The sequence below is a fragment of the Capra hircus genome, chromosome 8, assembly GCF_001704415.2.
Source record: "Capra hircus breed San Clemente chromosome 8, ASM170441v1, whole genome shotgun sequence".
Classification (NCBI taxonomy): domain Eukaryota; kingdom Metazoa; phylum Chordata; class Mammalia; order Artiodactyla; family Bovidae; genus Capra; species Capra hircus.
In genome coordinates, this window is record NC_030815.1 from 72,510,913 (window position 1) to 72,534,573 (window position 23,661).

The 23,661-nt window shown below is 39.2% G+C and overlaps 1 protein-coding gene across 1 annotated transcript in view; it reads right to left on the minus strand.

The window, feature by feature from the left end:
- The window catches only part of KCTD9 (potassium channel tetramerization domain containing 9), an 83,428-nt gene that overhangs the window by 11,707 nt on the left and 48,060 nt on the right, over positions 1 to 23,661 (minus strand). The window contains exons 7-9 of the mRNA XM_018052345.1: positions 14,223 to 14,290; positions 14,040 to 14,135; positions 13,186 to 13,335 (exon numbers count right to left, since the gene is read on the minus strand). Of these exons, the coding sequence (XP_017907834.1) occupies positions 13,186 to 13,335; positions 14,040 to 14,135; positions 14,223 to 14,290 (314 nt within the window). The remainder of the gene's footprint in view (positions 1 to 13,185; positions 13,336 to 14,039; positions 14,136 to 14,222; positions 14,291 to 23,661) is intronic.

The window sequence follows — 23,661 nt, forward strand, 5'->3', positions numbered from 1 at the left end:
TCCCCAAGGTTGAGAAATGTTACTAAGCTACTACATACATAAGAAATACAAATAGAAATTTAAACAAAATGAGACAGCAAAGGAATATATTCCAGACAAAAGAACAAGATAAAATCTCAGAACAACTAAGTGAAGTGGAAATAGGCAATCTACCTGAGAAAGAGTTAAGAGTAATGATCATAAAGATGATCCAAGAACTTTGGAAAAGAATGGATGCAGAGGGGGAAGTTGCAAGAAATTCTCAGCAAAGAGAAAATACAAGGAATAAACAGAGTTGAAGAATAACTGAAATGAAAAGCACACAGAAGGAATCAACAGCAGAATAAATGAGGCAGAGGAACAAGGAGAGAGAAGAACTGTCTTCTAGTGAGCTGGAAGACAGACTGGTGGAAATCATTGCTGTGGAACAGAATAAGGAAAAATAATGAAAAGAAATGAGGACAGTTTAAGAGACCTCAGGGAAAAATGTCAAATGCATCAAGAATTGCATGATAGAGGTCCCAAAAGGAGATGAGGGAGAGAAAGGGCCTGAGAAAATATCTGAAGAGATAATAGCGTGGGAGAGGAAACAGTCACCCAAATTCAGGATGCACAGGGCATCCCGTTCAGTGTTAACCCAAGGAGGAACATGCACAGACACAAAATAATCAAACTGACAAAATTTAAAGAGAAAATATTGAAAACAAGGGAAAAGCAGAAAATAACATACAAGAAAATCCCCATAAGACTAGCAGCCATTCTCTTACGAGAATCTCTGCAGGCCAGAAGGTAGTGGCATGATATATTTAAAATGATGAAAGGGTAAAACCTACAACCAAGAATACTCTACCCAGCAAGACTCTCGTTCAGATTCAATGGGAAATCAAAGCCTTTACAGACAAGCAAAAGAATTCAGCACCTAAGAGAACTCAGCATCAGCTTTACTACAAATGCTAAAGGAACTTCTCTGCAAAGAAAAGGCCACAACTAGGAACAAGAATATTAGGAAACAGGAAAGCTCACCAGTAAAGGCAAACATACAGCAAAGGTAGGAAATCACCACACACAAATACGATATCAAAACCAGTATCATGAGAGGAAAGGAGTATAAATGCAGAATTTTAAAAATATATTTGAAATTAAGAGATCAGCAACTTAATAATGTATCCATATAGACTTCTATATCAAAACCTCATGGTAAGCATAAACAAAAACATCAGTAATAGATATATACACAAAAAAGAAAGAGTAACCCAAATACAACATTAAAGATCATCATCAAATCACAAGACAACAAAGGAGGAAAGGAAGAAAAAAGACCTACAAAAACAAACCCAAAACAATTAACAAAATGGCAATAAGAACATACATATTGATAATTACCTTGAATGTAAATGGATTAAATGCTCCAACTAAAAGACAAAGAATGGCTGAATGGATACAAAAATCAAGACCCAGAGATATGCTGTCTATAGGAGACCCACTTCAGAGCTAGACACATACAGACTGAAAGTGAGGGGGCAGAAAAAGGTATTCCATGCAAATGGAAATCAAAAGAAAGGTGGAGTAGCAATACTCAAATCAGACAAAACAGACTAAAATGAAGACTGTTACAAGAGACAAAGATGCACCCTACATGACCAAGGGAATAAATCAAGAAGATATAACAATTACAAATATATGTGCATCCAAAATGAGAGCACCCCAATATAAAGCAAATGTTAGCATACATAAAAGAAGAAATTGAGACTAACACAGTAACAGTGGGAGACTTTAACACCCCACTTATACCAGTGGACAGAACATCCAAACAAAATCAATAAGGAAAAACAGGCCTTAAAAGGAACATTAGACCAGATGGACTTAAGTTGATATTCATACAGCATTCCATCCAAAGTAGCAGAATACACATTCTTCTCAAGTGCACATGGAACATTCTCCAGAATTTATCACATGCTGGGCCACAAAGCAAATCTTGGTAAGCTTAAAAAAACTGAAAATTGTATCAAGCATCTTTTCCAACCATAATGCTATGAGATTAGAAACCAAATCCAAGGGGGAAAAAAATTACAAAAACCACAGACATGTGGAGGATAAACAATATGCTAGTTAACAACCAATGGATCCCTGAATAAATCAAAAAATATCAGAGCCAAATGAAAATGAAAACATGACAATCCAAACCCTATGGGATGCAGCAAAAGCAGTTCTAAGAGAGAAGTTTATAGCGATAAAAACTTACCTCAGAACAAAAGAAAAATCTCAAACAAACAACCCAGTGTTACACTTAAAGCAACTAGAGAAAGAACAAACAAAACCCAAAGTTAGTAGAAAGAAATCATAAAGATCAGAGTAGAAATCAATGAACTAGAACTACAGACTAATAACTGAAAAGATCAATGAAACCAAAAGCTGGTTCTTGGAAAAGATAAAAAAACAAACAAAAAAACACCTGATGAACCTTTAGCCAGACTCACGAGGCAGGGGGGTTGGGGGGGTGGGTAGGTGGGGAAAGAAGGCCCAAAGGAATAAAATTTAAAATGAAAAAGAAGTTACAACAAACACCATGGAAATGCAAAGGACCATAAGAGACTACCACAAGCAACTATATGCCGATAAAATTGGCAATCTAGAACAAGTGAACAAGTTCTTACAAAGGTACAATCTTGCAAAACTGAACCAAGAAGAAATGGAAAACATGAGCAGACCAATTACAAGTACTGAAATTGAATCTGTGACTTAAAAAACTCCCAAGACACAGAACTCCAGGAGTATTAAACATCTATTAAACATTTAGAGAAGAATTAATAGTTATCCTTCTGAAACTTTTCAAAAAACTGCAGAGGAAGGAGCACTTCCAAACTAGCTCTGTGAGGCCAGCATCACCCTGCTACCAGAATCAAAGATACCACACAACACCATCTTTCTAGATTCCAGATGCATGTGTTAATATACTACATTTGTTTTTCTCTTTCTGACTGACTTATGGAGAAAGAAACATCAACATATATACACTATCATGTGTAAAAGATGGACAGCTGGTGAAAAGCTGCTATACATTATAGGGAGACCAGTTTGGTGCTGTATGATAATCTGGAGGGATAGGATCGGGGAAGGGGAGGGAGGCTCAAGAAGGTGGGGATACATGTATTATTATGGCTGTTTCATGTTGCTGTATGGCAGAAACCAACACAAATTATAAAAAATAAAATACAAAAAAGAAAAAAGATACCACACAAAAGGAAATTAGAGGCCAATATCACTGATGATATTGAACTAGACACGGAACAACAACTGGTTCAAAATTGGGAAAGGAATATATCAAGGTTGTATATTGTCCCCCTGCTTATTTACCTTACACGCAGAGTACATTAGGCAATATATTGGGCTGGATGAAGCTCAAGTTGGAATCAAGATTGCTGGCAGAAATATCAACAACCTCAGATATGCAGATGACAACCACTCTAATGGCAGAAAGTGAAGAGGAACTAAACAGCCTCTTGATGAAAGTGAAAGAGCTGAGTGAACAAGCTGGCTTAAAGCTTGACATTAAAAAACTAAGACCATGGCATTCAGTTACATCACGTCCTTCATGGCCAAATACATGGGGGAAAATGGAAAACAGTGACAGACTTTGTTTTGCTGGGCTCTAAAATCACTACAGATGGTGATAGCAGCCATGAAATTAAAAGATTCTCCCTGGAAGAAAAGCTATGACAAACCTAGAAAGTGTATTAAAAAGCAGACATCACTTTGCCCACAAAGGTCCCTCTAGTCAAAACTATGGTGTCTACAGTGGTCATGTACAGATGTGAGAATTGAACCATCAACCCAGAATATTCACTGGAAGGACTGATGCTGAAGCTCCAATGCTTTGGCCACCTGATGTGAAGAGCCGACTCATTGGAAAAGACCCTGATGCCGAGAAAGACTGAGGGCAAAAGGAGAAGGGGACAACGGAGGATGAGATGGTTGGATGGCATCATCAACTCAAAACATGAGTCTGAACAAACTCTGGGAGACAGTGATGGACAGGGAAGCCTGGCTTGCTGCATTCCATGGAGTTAGTTGCAAAGAGTTAGACATGACTGAGCAACTGAACAACAAATAATTGATGAACACAGATGCAAAAATCCTCAGCAAAATACTGGCCAACCAAATCCAACAATGCACTAAAAGGATCACATATCATGATCAAGTGGGATTTATCACAGGGATTCAAGGATTTTTCAATATCCACAGACCAATCCGTGTGATTCACCATGTTGACAAATTGAAGAGTGAAAACCTTATGATCATCTGAATCGATGCAGGAAAAGCTTTTGATAAAATTCAACATGGATTTATGATAAAAACTCTCCAGAAAGTGGGCATAGAGGGAACTGACCTCAACATAATAAATATGTGGCAAACCCACAGCTAACATCATATTCAATCATAAAAAGCTGAAAGCATTTCCTTTAAGATTAGGAACAAGACAAGGATATTCATTCTCACCACTTTTACTCAACACAGTTTTGAAGTCTTAGCCACAGAAGAAAAAGGAAAAAAAAGCTATATTGAAAAAATACTATCACTGTCTGCATATGACATGATACTTTACATAGAAAATCTTAAAGATGCTATCAGAAAACTACTAGAGCTCATCAATAAATTCCGATAAGCTGTAGGATAGAAAATTAATACACAGGAACCTGTTTTATTTCTATATATTAACAATGAAAGATCAGAAAAAGAAAGGCAACAATCTTATTTACCACTGCAGCACAAAGAATAAAATACCTAGGAGTAAACATATCTAAGGAGGCAAAAGACTAATACTCCGAAAACTATAAGAAGCTAGTGAAAGAAATTGAAGATGATACAAACAAATGAAAAGACATACCATGTTCTTGGACTGGATAAGATGACCATACTACCTAAAGCAATCTACAGATTCAATGAAATCCTTATCAAATTACCAATGGCAATTTTTACAGAACTAGAACAAAATTTAAATTTGCATGGAAGTGCAAAAGATCCCAAATAGCCAAAGCAACAGAGACACCAAAGATGGTGGATTAGAAGGAAGTGCGCTCGTCTTTTGTGAGAACACCAAAATCACAATTAGTTACTGAACAACCATCAACAGGAGGATGTTAGAACCACCATAAAAAGATACTCCATGTCCAAGAACAAAGCAGAAGTGGCAAGAAGATGGTAGGAGGGGCACAATCAGTTTTAAAATCAAACCTCACACTCCCCAGAGACTTGGAAACAAACAAAACCCTGTGCACACCAGGACCCAGGGAAAGGAGCAGTGACCCTCCACAAGAGACTGAGCCAGACCTCCTTATGAGTGTATGAGTGTCTCCTGCAGAGGCATGGTGAGCAGTGGCCTGCCACAGGGACGGACACTAGCAGCAGCATTCCTGGGAGGAACGGCATATGGCCTAAGTCCTCTTGGAGGAGGTCGCTAATAGTCCCACCGCAGAGCCGCTGGGTGGACAATCCACAAACTGGAGAAAAAAACAAAAGACGTTCTTGCACTCTAATGAAAGTTCTAGGCCCTGCAAGAGACTTCCCAACATGGAGATCCGGCAACGGGGCAGGGAATCTGACCTTGATGGCCAGCAGGATTTGATTAGAAAACTTCCACAGGACCAGGGAAACAGACTCTGGGAGGGCACAGAAAAAGTTTTCTGCACACCAGAACCCAGGAGAAAGGAGCAGGGAGTCCACAAGTGACTGAGCCAGACTTGCCTGTGAGTGTCTGGGAGTCTGCAGCAGAGGCGTGGGTTTATAGTGGCTGCTGCAGGGTCAAGCGCACTGCTAGCTGTAGTCCTGGGAGGCACAGCATGCTGGTATAAGTCCTTTCGGAGGAGGTTGCCTTTATACCTACCATAGTGTCTATAGCCTATGATAGAGACTACAAACTCTAGGACTGGGCCACCTCAGGCCAAACTACAGGGAGGAAGCACAGTCCCACCCATCAGCAGAAAACTGGATTAAAGTTTTACTTAGCACTGGCCCTGCCACCAGAGCAAAGACCCACTTTTCCCTACAGGCAGTGCCTCCTATCAGGAAGCTTACACAAGCCTCTTGTTCTCAGCCATCAGAGGGCAGACAAAATGAAAACCATAATCACAGAAAACCAACCAAAATGATCACATGGATCACAGCCTTGTGTAATTCAATGAAACTATGAGCCATGTCATGTAGGGCCACTCAAGATGGGCAGGTCATGGTGCAGAGTTCTGACAAAAGTGGTCAACTGGAGAAGGGAATGGCAAACCACAGGATTCTTGCCTGATGAACCCCATGTCCAGTATGGAAAGACAAAAAGATATGGCACTGAAGGAGGAACTGCTCTGCTGCACCCCCCAGGGTAGGTAGGTGTTCAGTATGCTACTGGAGAGGAGTACAGAAAAATTCCAGAAGGAATGAAGAGGCTGAGCTAAAACAGAAAGGATGCCCAGCTGTAGATGTGTCTGGTGGTGAAAGTAAAGTGCGATGCTGTAAAGAACAATATTTCATTGGAAATATTGGGAAATCCAGTATTAGGTCCATGAATCAAGGTAAACTGGAAGTGGTGGTCAACAGGAGATGGCAAGAAGGAACATCAACATTTTAGCAATCAGTGCACTAAAATGGACCGGAATGGGTGAATTTAATTCAGATGATCATTATATCTACTACTGTGGGCAAGAATCCCTTAGAAGGAATGAAGTAGCCCTCATAGTCAACAGAGTCCAAAATGTAGTACTTGGGTACAATCTCAAAAATGACAGAATGATCTTGGTTCATTTCCAAGGCAAACTGTTCAACGTCACAGTAATCCAAGTCTATGCCCCAACCACTAATGCCAAAAAAGCTGAAGATGAATGGTTCTATGAAGACCTGTAAGACCTTCTAGAGCTAACACCAAAAAAAAGATGTCCTTTTCATTACAGGGGACTGGAATGCAAAAGTAGGAAGTCAAGAGATACCTGGAGTAACAGGCAAGTTTGGCCTTGGAGCACAAAATGAAGCAGGGCAAAGGCTAACAGAGTTTTGCCAAGAGAACACACTGGTCTCAGCAAACACCCTCTTCCAACAGTATAAGAGATGACTCTACACATGGATATGACCAGATGGTCAATACCAAAATCAGATTGAATATATTCTTTGCAGGCAAAGATGGATAAGTTCTCTCTACATAGCCAGCAAAAAGAAGACCTGGAGCTGACTACAGCTCAGATCATTAGCTCCTTACTGCAAAAATCAGATTTAAATTTAAAAAAGTAGGGAAAACCACTAGGTCACTAAGGTATGACCTAAATTATGATTATATGGTAGAAGTGACAAATAGATTCAAGGGATTACATCTGATAGACTGCCTGGAGAACTACAGATGGAGGTTTGTACCACTGTATAGGAGTTGGTGATCAAACCCATCCCCAAGAAAATGAAATGCAACAAGGAAAAATGGCTCCTTGAGTAGGCCTTACAAATAGCTAAGAAAAGAAAAGTGAAAGTCAAAGGAGAAAAGTAAAGATATACCCATCTGAATGCAGAGTGCCAAAGAACAGAAAGGAGAAATATGAAAGCCTTCTTAGGTAGACAATGCAAAAAAAATAGAGGCAAACAATAGAATGGGAAAGACTAGAGATCTCTTCAAGAAAATCAGAGATACCAAGGGAACATTTTATGCAAAGATGGGCACAGTAAAGGAGAGAAACGTAAGAATCTCACAGAAGCAGAAGAGATTAAGAGAAGGTGGCAAGAATACATAGAAGAACTGTACAAAAAAGGTGTTAATGACCCAGACACAGTGGTGTGGTCATTCACCTAGAGCCAGACATCCTGGAGTATGAAGTCAACTAGGCTATGGGAAGCATTAGTACCAACAAAGCTATTGGAGGTGATGGAATTCCAGCTGACGTATTTCAAATTCTAAAATATGATGCTGTTAAAATGCACACGATATGCCAGTAAATTTGGAAGACTCAGCAGTGGCCACAGGACTGGAAAAGATTTCATTCCTATCCCAAATAAAGGCAATGCCAAAGAATGTTCAAATTACCACACTATTGTGCTCATTCCACATGCTAGCAAGGTAATGCTCAAAATCCTTCAAAGCTAGGCTTTAACAATGCATGAACCAAGAACTTCTAGATGGTCAAGCTGGATTTAGGAAAGGCAGAGGCAACAGATCAAATTGCCATCATCCACTGGATCACAGATAAAAGGAATGTCAGAAAAACACATACTTCATTTACTATGCTAAAGCCTTTGACTGTGTGGATCACAACAAACTTTGGAAAATTCTTCAAGAGATGGGAATACCAGACCCCTTACACAGGGGTTTGTTTGCTGACAAACCTGTGTACAGGTCAAGAAGCAACAGTTAGAACCATCATGGTACAACAGATTGGTTCAAAACTGGGCAAGGAGTATCTCAAGGCTGTGTATTGTCATTCTGCTTATTTAATTTATATGCAGAGTACATCATGCGAAACGCTGGGCTGGATGAATCACAAGCTGGGATCAAGATTGCTAGGAGAAATACCAATAACCTCAGATATGCTGATAACACTACGGGAGAAAGCGAAGAGGGACTAAAAAGCCTCTTGATGAAAGTGAAAGATAAAAGCAAAACGCTGGTTTTAAACTCAACATTCAAAAAACTAAGATCATGGCATTCGCTCCCATTACTTCATGGCAAATAGATGGAAAAAAATGGCAACAGTGACAGACTTTATTTCTTTGGGATCCAAAATCACTGCAGATGGTGACTGCAGCCATGAAATTAGTACTGAATATAGTTCCCGTGATTTACAGTAGGACCTTATCTGTTTTATGTACAGTAGTAGCATGTAAGTATTGTGTATCTTTACAATTTTTTAAGTAAACTGAGATAACCCAATGAATAGCCTACTAACACTCTCCTGGCACCTAAATATGATATGCTGGGTGACAAGGGCTTATAGAACTGAAGACCCAAAGAGTGTCCACTTTCTCTGACCAAGTTATGATAATAAAACAATCTCTTACGACCAGGAGAGTTCCTGGGAATGGTGGGAGTTCCAGTGTAGCCCCTGCTAGGTAAGCAGATTGGTTCTTGCTACAGCTGTTTGGTTAGCTGGAAGGGCAGTCCTCTATCCAGGATGCAGTTAGTGAAGGGAACATGGCCAGAATGATCATGCGGATCATTCTCAGTGATGCAGTCGATACCAGTTTACGAAGGTCTGTGGGCACCTTGGTCAGGAGCCTGAATTTTATTCTAAGTCAAGTGAGAATCTGCTGTGGAAACCTATATAGCTCCATTTCTCCTGTATATTTATCTCAAATATTTCTGCTGTGTTCACAAACGGGTAGAAGAAATAAGAGGACAGAATGAATAAACAGAAAGATGTTCAGACAAGGGAATTACTGGGTTACGATTCACTTGGGGAAGACTAGCATAAAAATTAGTTGAATCTATCTATTTTGGTACTATCAAGGACAGAAGGAGACAAGATGATGGTTTTCATCTTAACCTTGATGAAGGAAACTAAGAAACAACCAAAGTGAGACATTTCCATGTTTTTGTCTCTGCAAACATTTAACCAAAGCGGTTGGACTTAGGGCAGGAAGAATGTTGAAAAAGAGAGGTGGTTGGGATGAGGGGTCAAATATAAGGGGGCTGAGATTTCCCAGGGAAGATGAAAAAATGAAAGTGTAGTATCAAGCGAACTGAAGGTCTGTCTCTGTATCCAGGTATACATCAGAGAAGCATCAGTGTTGAGAGCAACCATTCTGTTCCTGATTGGATTAGATTTTGAAATTAAAAGACGTTTGCTCCTTAAAAGAAAAGCTATGGAAAAACCTAGACAGCATATTGAAAAGCAGAGACACTATTTTGCCCACAAAGGTCCAATTCAATAAAAGCTATGGTTTTTTCAGTAGTCATATATGGATGTGAGAGTTGGACCATAGAGAAGGCTGAGCACAGAAGAACTGATGTTTTGGAACTGTGGTGCTGAATAAAACTTTAGAGTCCCTTGGACAGCAAGGAGATCAAACCAGTCAATCCTAAAGGAAATCAACCCTGAATATTCATCAAAAGGACTAATACTGAAGCCGAAGCTCCAATACTTTGGCCACCTGATGTGATGAGCTGACTCAATGGAAAAGACCCTGATGAAAGACTGAAGGCAGGCAGAGAAGGGGGCAACAGAGGATGAGATCGTTGGATGGCATCACCATCTCAATGGATATGAGTTTGCTCAAACTCTGGGAGACAAGGAAGGACAGGAAAGCCTGGTGTGCTGCAGTCCATGGTGATCACAGAGTTAAGACACTACTGAGCGACTGAACAACAACAACAAAGATATTGAGAAAGAAAACTGGAGCTGGAAGAATCATGTTCCCTGACCACAGTAATTAAAACAGTACTGTGCTGGCACAAAAACAGAAATATAGATCAAGGGGCTAGAATAGAAAATCCAGAAATAAACCCATACCTATTGTCAATAATGAATGATAAAAGGGCAAGAATATACAGTGAAGAAAAAGAGTCTTTTCAACATGTGGTACTGGGAAAACTGGAAAACTACATAAGAAGGAAACTAGAACAGTATCTAACATCACACACAAACTAAACCCCAAATCAATTAATGGGGTTCTAAATGTAGAACTGGATGCTTTAAGACTCCTAGAGGAAAACATAGACATAACACCCTTGTACATAAATCGTGACAGAATCTTTTTGGATTCATTTCCAAATGAATAGAATGATGAAAATAAAAACAAAAATAAACAAATGAGACTTAATTAAAAGCTTTTGGACAACAAAGGAAACCATAAACAAAATGAAAAGACAAGCTATAAAATGGGAGAAAACATCAGCAAACCATGCAGCCCCCAAGGTCTTAATCTCCAAAATATAGAAACAGCTCATGCAGCCCAGTCATAAAATGGGCAGAAGAGCTAAACAGATATTTCTCCAAAGAAGACATACAGATGGCAAACAGGTACATGGAAAGATGCTCAACACTGCTAATTATTAGAGAACCTCAAATCAAAACTACAATGAGTTATCACTTCATACCATTCAGAATGGCCATCATCCATCAAAAAATCTACAAATAATAAATGCTGGTTGAGAGTATGGATAAAAGGGAGATCTCCTACACTGCTGGCAATATAAACTGGTACAGCCACTAGAGAGAACAATGTGGAGGTTCCTTAGAAAACTAAAAAAAAAGCTACAAAAATCCTGCAATCCCATTCCTGGGCATATATCCGAAGAAAACTGGAATTCAGAAATATAAATGCACCCCAGTATTCACAGAGGCACTATTTACAGTAGCCAAGACATGGAAGCAACCTAAGTGTTTATTGACAGATGAACAAATAGAGAAGCTATGGTATATACAGACACACACACACAGTAGAGTATAATTCAGCCATAAAAAGAATTTTAAAATGCCATTTGCAGCAATATGGATGGGTCTAGAGATTATCATACTAAATGAAGTAAACCAGACAAAGATAAATATGTATGATATTGCTTATATTTGGAAGCTCAAAAAAAATAATAAGATATAAATGAACTTGTTTCCTACACATGAAGGGACTCAGGCATAGAAAACAAATCAGTGGTTACCAATGGGCAAAATGGGATGGGAAGAGGGATAAATTAGCAGGTTGGGATTAACATATACACACTACTAGATACAAAATAACCAACAAGGACCTACTGTGTAGAAAGGAAACTGTAGTCAACAGTTTATAATAACCTATAAGGGAAGAGAATCTGAAGAGGACTATATGTATATGTATGTATACACATGTATGTATATGTAACTGAATTGCTGTACTGTATACCTGAATGCCAAATGATACTGTAAATCAACTACATTTAAATTAAAAAATTATATACAAATGATAAACAGGTATATTGGCCTTCATATCAATGATACAATATGGGTAGAATAAGCATTTAAAGAGAAGAAAATTATGGTTCAGGCTCACAGTAATGCTATAATTAAACAAAATAGTGAATCAGTTATATTCAATGATCCAGTCTATCTTTTTCCCCATTTCCTAACAGAAACCAACCAAACTGTCTCTTGCATTTCTGAATTTAAAAGCTAGGTCCCTCAAACTTTACCTTTGTAGTGTTAGTGTTTCGCTTATGTTGCTTTTCAGTTTGATCCTCCATCATAACATGGAACAAGTAGGGTAAAAATAATGGAAATGTGTGTTGGCAGATTTTGTTATTAGATCTAAATTTCATATAAAAATACCTTGCAACTAAGGAATAAAGCCAAAATTATAAAATTCAAGAAACACTTATTCAATGACTACTACAAGCAAGTTAATACATTAGGTCCTATTAATTGAAAGGGCTTTCCTGGTAAATCTCAGCTGGTAAAGAATTCACCTGCAATGCAGGAGACCCCAGTTCAGTTCCTGGGTTGAGAAGATCTGCTGCAGAAGCAATAGGCCACCCACTCCAGTATTCCTGGGCTTCCCTGGTGGCTCAGCTGGTAAAGAATCTGCCTGCAATGTGGGAGACCTGGGTTCAATCCCTGGGTTGGGAAGATCCCCTGTAGAAGGGAATGGCTATCCACTCCACACAGACATGGACCTTGATATTGAGCAACTTAAAGTTCTTAGAAGTTACATTTCACTGTTGGTTTTACATATATCCTCTCACCTCAAACAGGTTATCTGTTATATAAATGCATGCATTAACATATGGATACACACATACACACACACATTAATACTTGTAAATGTATATATATATATATACATATATATATATATGAAGGAGAGAATCACCAAGATGCTAACTTACAGATTGCTGCATACCACGTTTGTTTTAAAATATCTGTCAAATACCCCCAGAGAAGTAACATTTTCCTATTCTAGAAATTATGTGGAATAGAAAAATTCCAAGGTCCTTTCCAGCTTTACCCTATTAATTCACAGAAAATAGAAGTTCTGATAATGTGTTTAGATCGGTATCTAATTTCAAGATTTATCAGTTGCTATATTTTATAGGTGGATATTTAATAAAGCATATCAAAGTTGCAAAACCAACCCATTTCACTTTCAGAACCTTAAGTTTTGTCATCAACCTAGTAAACTGATGTAAAAGCTTCATTAAGAGAGAGATGTAACTTGTGCTCTTCCAGAGTGTTCAATAGACTAAAAAATTAATGTTCTCTTATAACCAAAGATGATTCTTACATCAAGGACTGATCCAGAGAGATCGGCTCGTTCAAGATTTGCACAGCAGAGATTGGCATGGGCAAGATTGCAGCGACTTAAATTGGCCATTTTGAAGTTAATGTATCGCAGGTCCAATCGAGAAAGATCAGCACCACTGAAGTTTAAACCCTAAAATTAAAAAAACACAAATGGTCATAAGATATAAACCATCTGTTGTGTTTAATTTAATCACAATAGTTAAGCACCGCGGTTTATAGAAGTAACTGGCAGTTCAGCCACTTGAAGTCTATTACAAAACATGATCAAATGGAACTCAGATATATAAAATCAGTATCCTTAATGGAGTCTTAAAAGTCACTCGATTTACATATAACATTAGAATGCATCCTGGCTATGCCTCATTTATGTGCAGAAGTTGCTAAAAAGATAGATCTCTGCTGGTCATGCACCTGTTGATCACTATTTTTAATAAATTGTACTTATTTTATTAATTCTATAATTCAAGAACGTTATATTGTTAAAAGTGAATATTGGAGTTTTTAAAATCATTATTGCTATAACACATAAAAATATGTTCTACTGCCACTGACTGTTCATACATAACAGCTGTACAAATAATTGACATTTTAATTGTTGGAATTTCTATGCACTACCAAAAACTCCTGTATGAGGCATAATTAAACAGTAAAAGACTATTACATCTCTTTTTTATGCTAACCATTTTGGGACTAACTCAATGCTATGACCCACAATTAAAATATATCTTGCATGAAAAAAGAAAACAAGGCAAGAAAAAAATTCCTAGAAGAATTTAAAACTTCCCTCACAGACTTGCTGATGCAAATAACTCATGTAAAATCTACTTCAACTACCTGGCAACGCAATTCTGATTTGGTTGGAGTGGCGAGCAGAAACCGGACAAATTCCTTTCGAGATATGGGTGAATGATCCTCTGGTGGTTGTGAATTCTTGAAGACATATTGACAAATTAGTGGAGAATTCTAGGAGACAGTTACAATAAATATATTATTTGGCTAATGTAAAAAGAAACTTACCTTTATTGCCACTTCCAGGTGTTCTATCAATGAGTCAATACCAAAAAATCTCGCTTCTTCTAACACACCTATCATAACAAAAACAATTTGACTTTTATAGAATACTATTCACCTCAATAATCCTTTACAAAGGATTCTATAAAGTTAAATCCTCACAAGTGAAATACGGGCTCTGCTGTCATTGCTGAGTGTCTGAGTCTTTGTGACTCCGTGGACTGTAGCCCGCCAGGCTCCTCTGTACACGGCATATCCCAGGAAAGACACTGGACTGGGCTGCCATTTCCTTCTCCAGTGGATCTTACCAGACAAGGGACTGAGTCCACGTCTCCTGCACTGGCAGGCAGACTCTTACCACGGAGCCTTCAGGGAAGCCGTGAAATACAAGTAGGGTAGGCTATCCCACTTTACACAAGAAAAACAACTAACGTTTAGAACATATGTGTAGCACTTAAAAATATCTATCGATAAAGAAGCTTTCTAAATAGTTTATATACAGCAAAAGAAAAAAAAACAGAAGACTAATGAATCAGAAAGAAAGCTTTCCATATTATAAAATTGTTTCAGAAAACTACCTTAAATAAACCATAAGCCAAAAAAATTCCAAATTATCACACATTCTTAAATAACTGATACAGTGATTTTTAAACCCAATAATAAATGGTTAGCTCACCTAATCTTAACACTTCATTGACTTTTTCATTGAAGCAGATCAGAATAAGTTTGTCACGCATATCTCTTACTTACTGAATCAGAAAATTAAAGAAATAAATAAAAGCAAGCAAGCTTCAAAAAAAAAGTCAGAAGTATAATTTAGAAACTGTTATAGGAGAATCAATTTTTAAAAAGGGATTTCTAGGGGACTCCAATCAGGATGCAGAATAGGACATGAAGCTCACTCTCTCCAACAAGCCTATCAAAAATTCATCTACATCTTGGACAGTTCTCACAGAAATCTCAGAATGCTGGTAGACTATCCCAAACACCCCAAATTACACGAAAGATCTCTACATAACCAGGTAGGACCATAAAAAAAGAAAAAGAAATTGGGATGGTACTTGCCAGCCTGGGAGGAAGCTGTAAAGAGGAAAGGTTCCTAATCTTGAGGTCAGCTGGGACAAAATCAGATCAGGTGATACTAGCCTCTAAAGCTCGCTTTCTGTCCCAGCTGATCTCCCTACCTATGAAGAAGCTTCGAGGATGTAGGAAGTTTTCCTCTTTCACAACTTCCTCCCAGGCGTGCAAATCTCATCCCAATATGAAGCAGGGCAAAGGATAACAGCGTTGCCAAAAGAACACACTGGTCACAGCAAACACCCTCTTCCAACAAAGCAAGAGAAGAGGCTGCACATGGACATCATCACCACATGGTCAATACTGAAATCAGATTCATAATATTCTTTGTAGCCAAAGAATGGAGTAGCTTTGTACAGGCAGCAAAAACAAGACTTGGTGCTGACTGTGGCCCAGATCATGAGCTCCTTACTGCAAAATTCAGACTTAAAATGAAGAAAGTGGGTAAAACCACAAAGTCCCTCAAGTATGACCTAAATCAAATCCTTATGTGGTCGTCATGAAGTCGCTCAGACGTGTCCGACTCTTTGCGACCCCACAGGCTATAGCCTACCAGGCTCCTCCCTCCATGGCATTCTCCAGGCAAGAGTACTGGAGTCGGTTGCCATTTCCTTCTCCAGGGAATCTTCCCAACCCACGGATTGAACTCGGGTCTCCTGCATTCCAGGCAGATACTTTAACCTCTGAGCCACTGGTCCCTCAGGTATGACCAAAATCAAATCTTTATGATGTACATCCCTTATAATGTAAACCCTTTATACAGTGAAAGTGAAGTTGTCAGTTGTGTCCGACTCTTTGCGACCCCATGGACTGTAGTCCACGAGGCTCCTCCATCCATGGGATTCTCCAGCCAAGAGTACTGGAGTGGGTTGCCATTTCCTTCTCCAGGAGATCTTCCCGACCCAGGGATTGAAGCCGGGTCTCCTGCACTGTAGGCAGACACTTTACCATCTGAGCCACCAGGAAGTGACAAATAGATTCAAGGGATTAGATCTGATAGAGTGCCTGAAGAACTATGGACAGAGATTTGTAACACCGCACAGGAGGTGGTGACAAAACCATCCCCAAGAAAATAAAATGCAAAAAGGCAAAATGGCTATCTCAGGAGGCCTTACAAATAGCTGAGAAAAGAAGAGAAACGAACAGCAAAGGAGAAAAGGAAAGACATACCCACCTGAATGCAGAGTTCCAAAGAACAGCAAGGAGAGAGAAGAAAAACTACCCAAGTGAATACTCCAAAGAAATAGAGGCAAACAATAGAATGGGAAAGACTAGAGATCTTTTTAAGAAAATTATAAATACCAAGGGAACATTTTATGCAAAAATGGGCACAATAAAGGACAGAAATGGTATAGACCTAACAGAAGCAGGAGACATTAAGAAGAGGTGACAAAAATACACAGAACTGTACTAAAAAGGTCTTAAAGACCAGATAATCACGATCATGTGGTTACTCATTTAGAGTCAATATCCTGGAGTGTGAACTCAAGCGGGGCTTAGGAAGCATTACTATGAACAAAGCTAGTGGAGGTGACATAATTCCAGCTGAGCTATTTCAAATCCTAAAAGATGATGCTGTGAAAGTGCTGCACTAAGTATGCCAGCAAATTTGGAAACTCAGCAGTGGCCACAGGATTAGAAAAGTTCAATTTTCATGCCAATCGCAAAGAAGGACAATGCCAAAGAATGTTCACACTACCACACAACTGCACTCATTTCACATGCTAGCAAGGTAATGCTCAAAATACTTCAAGCTAGGCTTCAACAGTATGTGAACCAAGAAATTCCAGATGTACAAGCAGGGTTTAGGAAAGGCAGAGGAACCAGAAGTCAAGTTGCCAGCATCTGCTAGATCACAGAAAAAGCAAAAGAATTCAAGAAAAACATCTACTTCTGTTTCACTGACTGTGCGAAAGCCTTTGACTGTGTGGATCACAGCAAACTGTGGAAAACTCTTAAAGAGATGGGCATACCAGACCACCTGACCTGCTGCCTGAGAAATGTGTATGCACACCAAGAAACAAGTTAGAACTGGACATGGAATGATGGATTGTTTCAACCTTGGGAAAGGAGTACATCAAGGCTATATATTGTCACCCTGCTTATTTAACTTATGTGCAGAGTACTCATGTGAAATGCCGGGCTGGATGAATTCCAAGCTGGAATAAAGATTTCTGGGAGAAATATCAATAACCTCAAATATGTAGATACCACCACCCTAATGGCAGAAAGTGAAGAGGAGTGAAAAAACCTCCTGATGAAGGTGAAAACAACATTCAAAAAACTAAGATCATGGCATCTGGCTCCCTCACTTCATGGCAAATAGATGGGAAAGAAAGGAAACAATGAAAGACTTTATTTTGGGGGCTCCAGAATCACTGTGGATGGGGATTGCAACCATGATATTAAAAGATACTTGCTCCTTGGAAGAAAAGCTATGAGAAACTTAGCGTATTACAAAAGCAGAGACAGCACTTTGGTATGGCCAAAGGTATGGTTTTTCCAGTAGGCATGGATGGATTGAAAGTTGGACCATAAAGGCTGAGCACCAAAGAATTGATGCTTTCGAGCTGTGGTGCTAGAGTAGACTAGTGAGAGTCCCTTGGACAGCAAGGAGATCAAGCCAGTCAATCCTAAAGGAAATAAAGCAAACCTGAATACTCACTGGAAGGACTGATGTTGATGCTCCAATACTTTGGCCATTTGATGTGGATACTATTCATTGGAAAAGATCCTGATGCTAGGAATCATTCAGAGCAGGAGGAGAAGGGGACAACAGAGGATGAGATGGTTGGATGGCATTACCAACTCAATGCATGTGAGTTTTAGCAAACTCTGGGAGACAGTGAAGGGCAGGGAAGCCTGGCTTGTTGCAGTCCATGGTACCACATTAGAGTCAGTCACTTAGCAACTGACTAACAACAACAGAGGCTCAGAGAAGAGTGAAGCACACATTTATGATGAAAGCTGTTCAAAGCATGGGCATAGAAAGAACCTGCCTTAACATAATAAAGGCCATTTATAACAAACCCACAGCAAACATAATCTTAACAGTGAAAACTGAAAGCATGCCCTCTAGGATCAGGAACAAGACAAGGGTGCCCTGTCTAACCACTATTATTCAACACAGTTTTGAAAGTCCTAGCTACGGCAATCAGAGAAGAAAGAGAAGTAAAAGGAATCCAAATTGGAAAGGAAGAAGAAAAACTCACTATTTGCAGATGACATTGATACTGTACATGAAAAACTCTAAAGATACTATCACAAATTTACTAGAGCTAATCAGTGAATTTATTAAAATCACAGGATTAAAAAAATCAATATATAACAATCACTTGAATTCCTATACACTAGCAACGAAAAATCCGAAAGAGAAATTAAGGAATTAAACACATTTACTATTGCAACAAAAATAATAAAATATGTAGGAATGCGTCTGCCTGCAATGCGGGAGACTTGGGTTTGATCCCTGGGTGGGGAAGATCCCATGGAGAAGGAAATGGCAACCCACTCCAGTATTCTTGCCTGGAAAATTCCATGGACAGAGGAGCCTGGTGGGCTACAGTCCATGGGGTCACAAAGAGTTGGTCACGACTGAGCTACTTCACTTTCTAAGGAGACAAAAATTGGATTAAATATTTACTGCACATGGCCCTGCCATCAGAACAAGAACCAGTTTCCCCCTCAGGTCAGTCTCTCCCATCAGGAAGCGTCCATAAGCCTCTTATCCTTCTCCATCAGAGGGCAGACAGACTGAAAACACAGTCACAGAAAACTAACCAAACTGATCACATAGACCACAGCCTTGTCTAACTCAATGAAACTATGAGCCATGCCATATAGGGCTATCCAAGATGGACTGTTATGGTGGAGAGTTCTGACAAGAACTGAGAAGGGAATGGCAAACCACTTCAGTATTCTTGCCTTGAGAAACCCAGGAACAGTATGAAAAGGCAAAAACATAGGACACTGAAAGATGAACTCCCCAGGTCGGTAGGTGCCCAATATGCTACTGGAGATCAGTGGAGAAATAACTCCAGAAAGAATGAAGAGACAGAGCCAAAGCAAAAACAACACCCAGTTGTGGATGTGACTGGTGATAGAAGCAAAGTCTAATTCTCTAAAGAGCAATATTGCATAGAAACCTGGAATGTTAGGTCTACAAATCAAGGCAAATTGGAAGTGCTGAAACATGAGATGGCAAGAGTGAACATCAACATTTTAGGAATCAGTGAACTAAAATAGAGTGGAATGGGTGAATTTAACTCAGATGATCATTATATCTACTATGTGGGCAAGAATCCTTATAAATGGAGTAGCCATCATAGTCAACAAGAGTCTGAAATGCAGTACTTGGATGCAACCTCAAAAGCATTAGAACGACCTCTGTTCATTTCCAAGGCAAACCATTCAATATCATGGTGATCTAAGTCTATGCCCTGACCAGTAATGCTGGAGTTGAATGGTTCTATGAAGACCTTCAAGACCTTCTAGAACTAACACGCAAAAAAGATGTCCTTTTCATTACAGGGGACTGGAAAGCAAAAGAGGGAGTCAAGAGATACCTGGACTAACAGGCAAATTTGGCCTTGGAGTACAGAATGAAGCAGGTCAAAGGCTAATAGAGTTCTGCCAAGAGAATGCACTGGTCATAGCAAACACCTTCTTCCAACAACACAAGAGAAGATTCTACACATGGACATCACCAGATGGTCGAACTGAAATCAGATTGATTATATTCTTTGCAGCCAAAGATGGAGAAGCTCTATACAGTCAGCAAAAACAAGACCAGGAGCTGACTGTGGCTCAGATCATGAACTCCTATTGCCAAATTCAGACTTCAATTGAAGAAAGTGGGGAAAACTACTAGACCATTCAGGTATGACCTCAATCCCTTACAACTATCCAGTGGAAGTGATAAATAAATTGAATAGATTAGATATGATAGACAGAGTGCCTGAAAAACTGTGGACAGAGGTTCACAACATTGAATAGGAGACAGGAATCAAGACTATCCCCAAGAAAAAGAAATGCAAAAAAGCAAAATGGCTGTCTGAGAAGGCCTTACAAATAGCTGTGAAAAGAAGAGAAGTGAAAAGCTAAGGAGAAAAGGAAAGATATACTCATTTGAATGCAGAGTTCCAAAGAACAGCAAGGAGAGATAAGAAAGCCTTCCTCAGTGATCAGTGCAAAGAAATAGAGGAAAACAATCAAATGGGAAAGACTCGACATCTTTTCAAGAAAATTAGAGATACCAAGGGAATTTTTCATGCAAAGATGGGCACAATAAAGGACAGAAATGGTTTGGACCTAACAGAAGCAGAAGATTAGTATTAAAAAGAGGTGGCAAGAATACACAGAAGAATTGTACAAAAAAGATCTTCATGACCCAGATAATCATGATGGTGTGATCACTCACCTACAGCCAGACATCCTGGAATGTGAAGTCAAGTGGGCCTTAGGAAGCATCACTATGAACAAAGCTAGTGGAGGTGATGGAATTCCAGTTGAGCTGTTTCAAATCCTGAAAGATGATGCTGTCAAAGTGCTGCACTCAAAATGCCAGCAAATTTGGAAAACTCAGCAGTGGCCACAGGACTGGAAAAGGTCAGTTTTCATTCCAATTCCAAAGAAAGGCAATGCCAAAGAATGCTCAAACTACCACACAATTGCACTCATTCACATGCTAGTAAGGTAACGCTTAAAATTTTCCAAGCCAGGCTTCAGCAATACGTGAACCATGAACTTCCAGATGCTCAAGCTGGTTTTAGAAAAGGCAGAGGAACCAGACATCAAATTGCTAACATCCGCTGGATCATGGAAAAAGCAAGAGAGTCCCAGAAAAACATCTATTTCTGCTTTATTGACTATGCCAAAACCTTTGACTGTGTGGATCACAACAATCTGGAAAATTCTGAAAGAGATGGGAATACTAGACCACCTGATCTGCCTCTTGAGAAATCTGTATGAAGGTCAGGAAGCAACAGTTAGAACTGGACATGGAATAATGGACTGGTTCAAAATTGGGAAAGGAGTACATCAAGGTTCTATATTGTCACCTTGCTTATTTAACTTACATGCAGAGTACATTATGAGAAATGCTGGGCTGGATGAAGCACAGGCTGGATTCAAGTTTGCCGGGAGAAATATCAATAACCTCAGATATGCAGATGACACCACACTTATGGCAGAAAGCGAAGAACAACTAAAGAGCCTCTTGATGAAAGTGAAAGAGGAGAGTGAAAAGGCTGGCTTAAAGCTCAACATTCAGAAAACTAAGATCATGGCATCCAGTCCCATCACTTCATGGCAAAAAGATGGGGAAACAGTGGAAACAGTGAGAGACTTTATTTTTAGGGGCTCCAAAATCACTGCAGAAGGAGACTGCAGCCATGAAATTAAAAGACGCTTACTTCCTTGAGGAAAAGTTATGACCAACCTAGATAGCATATTAAAAAGCAGAGACATTACTTTGCCAAGAAAGGTCTGTCTAGTCAAAGCTATGGTTTTTCCAGTAGTCATGTATGGATGTGAGAGTCGGACTATAAAGAAAGGTAAGCACCGAAGAATTGATGCTTTTGAACTGTGGTGCTGGAGAAGACTCTTGACAGTCCCTCGGACTACAAAGAGATCCAACCAGTCCATCCTAAGGAAATCAGTCTTGAATATTCATTTGAAGGATGATGCTGAAACGGAAACACCAATACTTTGGCCACCTGATGTGAAGAACTGACTCATCTGAAAAGATCCTGATGCTGGGAAAGCCTGAAGGCAGGAGGAGAAGGGGACGACAGAGGATAAGATGGTTGCATGGCATCACTGACTCAATGGATGTGAGTTTGAGTAAGCTCTGGGAGTTGGTGATAGATAGGGATGCCTGGTGTGCTGCAGTCCATGGGGTCACAAGGAGTTAAGATACAACTGAGTGACTGAACTGAACTAAACGAGACAAAAGAGCTGTATACAGAAAACTATAAGATACTGATGAAAAAAATCAAAGATAACATAAACAGTTGTAGAGATATTTCATGCTCCTGGGTTGGTAGAATCAATACTGTGAAAATTACTATACTATCAGATTCAGTCTACACATTCAATGCTGCTGCTGCTAAGTTGCTCCAGGTGTGTCCGATTCTGTGTGACCCCATAGACGGCAGCCCACCAGGCTCCTCTGTGCCTGGGATTCTCCAGGCAAGAGTACTGGAGTGGGGTGCCATTACCTTCTTCGAGATTCAATGCAATCCCTATCAAATTATGAATGGGATTTTTCACAGAACTAGAACAAAAAATTTCACAATTCGTATGGAAACACAAAAGACCCTGAATAGCCAAAGCAGTAAAGAATGGAGCTGGAGGAATCAACTTACCTGATTTCAGATACACTACAAAACTACAGTATCAGTGAGTATGGTACTGACACAAAAACAGAAATACAGACAAATGGAACAAGACATAAAGCCCAGGGATAAATCCACACATGACTGACACCTTATCTTTGACAAAGGAGGAAGTATATACCATGGGCAAAGTCTCTTCATTAAGTGGTACTGGGACAACTGAACTAACTACGTGTAAAAGAATCAAATTAGAACACTTCCTAACACTACATAACAAACATCAGTTCAAAATGGATTAAAGACCTAAATTTAAGACCAAAAACTATAAAGCTATTGGAGGAAAACACAGGCAGAACATTGTATGACATAACTCATACCAAGATCCTTCATGATCCACCTCCTAGAATAAGAAAAATAAAAACAAAAATGAACAAGTGGGACCTAATTAAACTTAAAAGCTTTTGCACAGCAAGGAGAACTATAAATAAGGTAAAAAAGACAACCTTAAGAATGGGAGAAAACAGCAAATGAAACAAGTGACAAAGGCTTAAATCTCCAAAATATGCAACAGCTCATACATCTCAATGTATACATATTGATGCATGTATTACATATACATAGAAAAATACAACTCAGCTTTCAATATTGTAAAGCAATCATCCTTCAATTAAAAATAAATTTTTTAAAAGATAAAGAATTCAAGAGGCATCAAGCACAAAAATAAAGCATGATTTCTCTACACAAATGATTCAGGCCACAAGGGAGTAGCAAGATATATTTAAGGTCCTAAAAGTGAAAAATCTGCAACCTAGGATATGCTACCAATCAGGACTATTGTTTCCAATAGAAGGCAAAATAAAGAACTTCTCAGACAAGCAAAAACTAAAAAAAATATCAATACTAATTGGAAAAGGCCCTGATGTTGGGAAAGATTGAGGGCATGAAGTGAAGAGGACGACAGGATGAGATGACTGGATGGCATCAGTGACACAATGGACATGAGTTTGAGCAAGCTCCAGGACATAATGAAG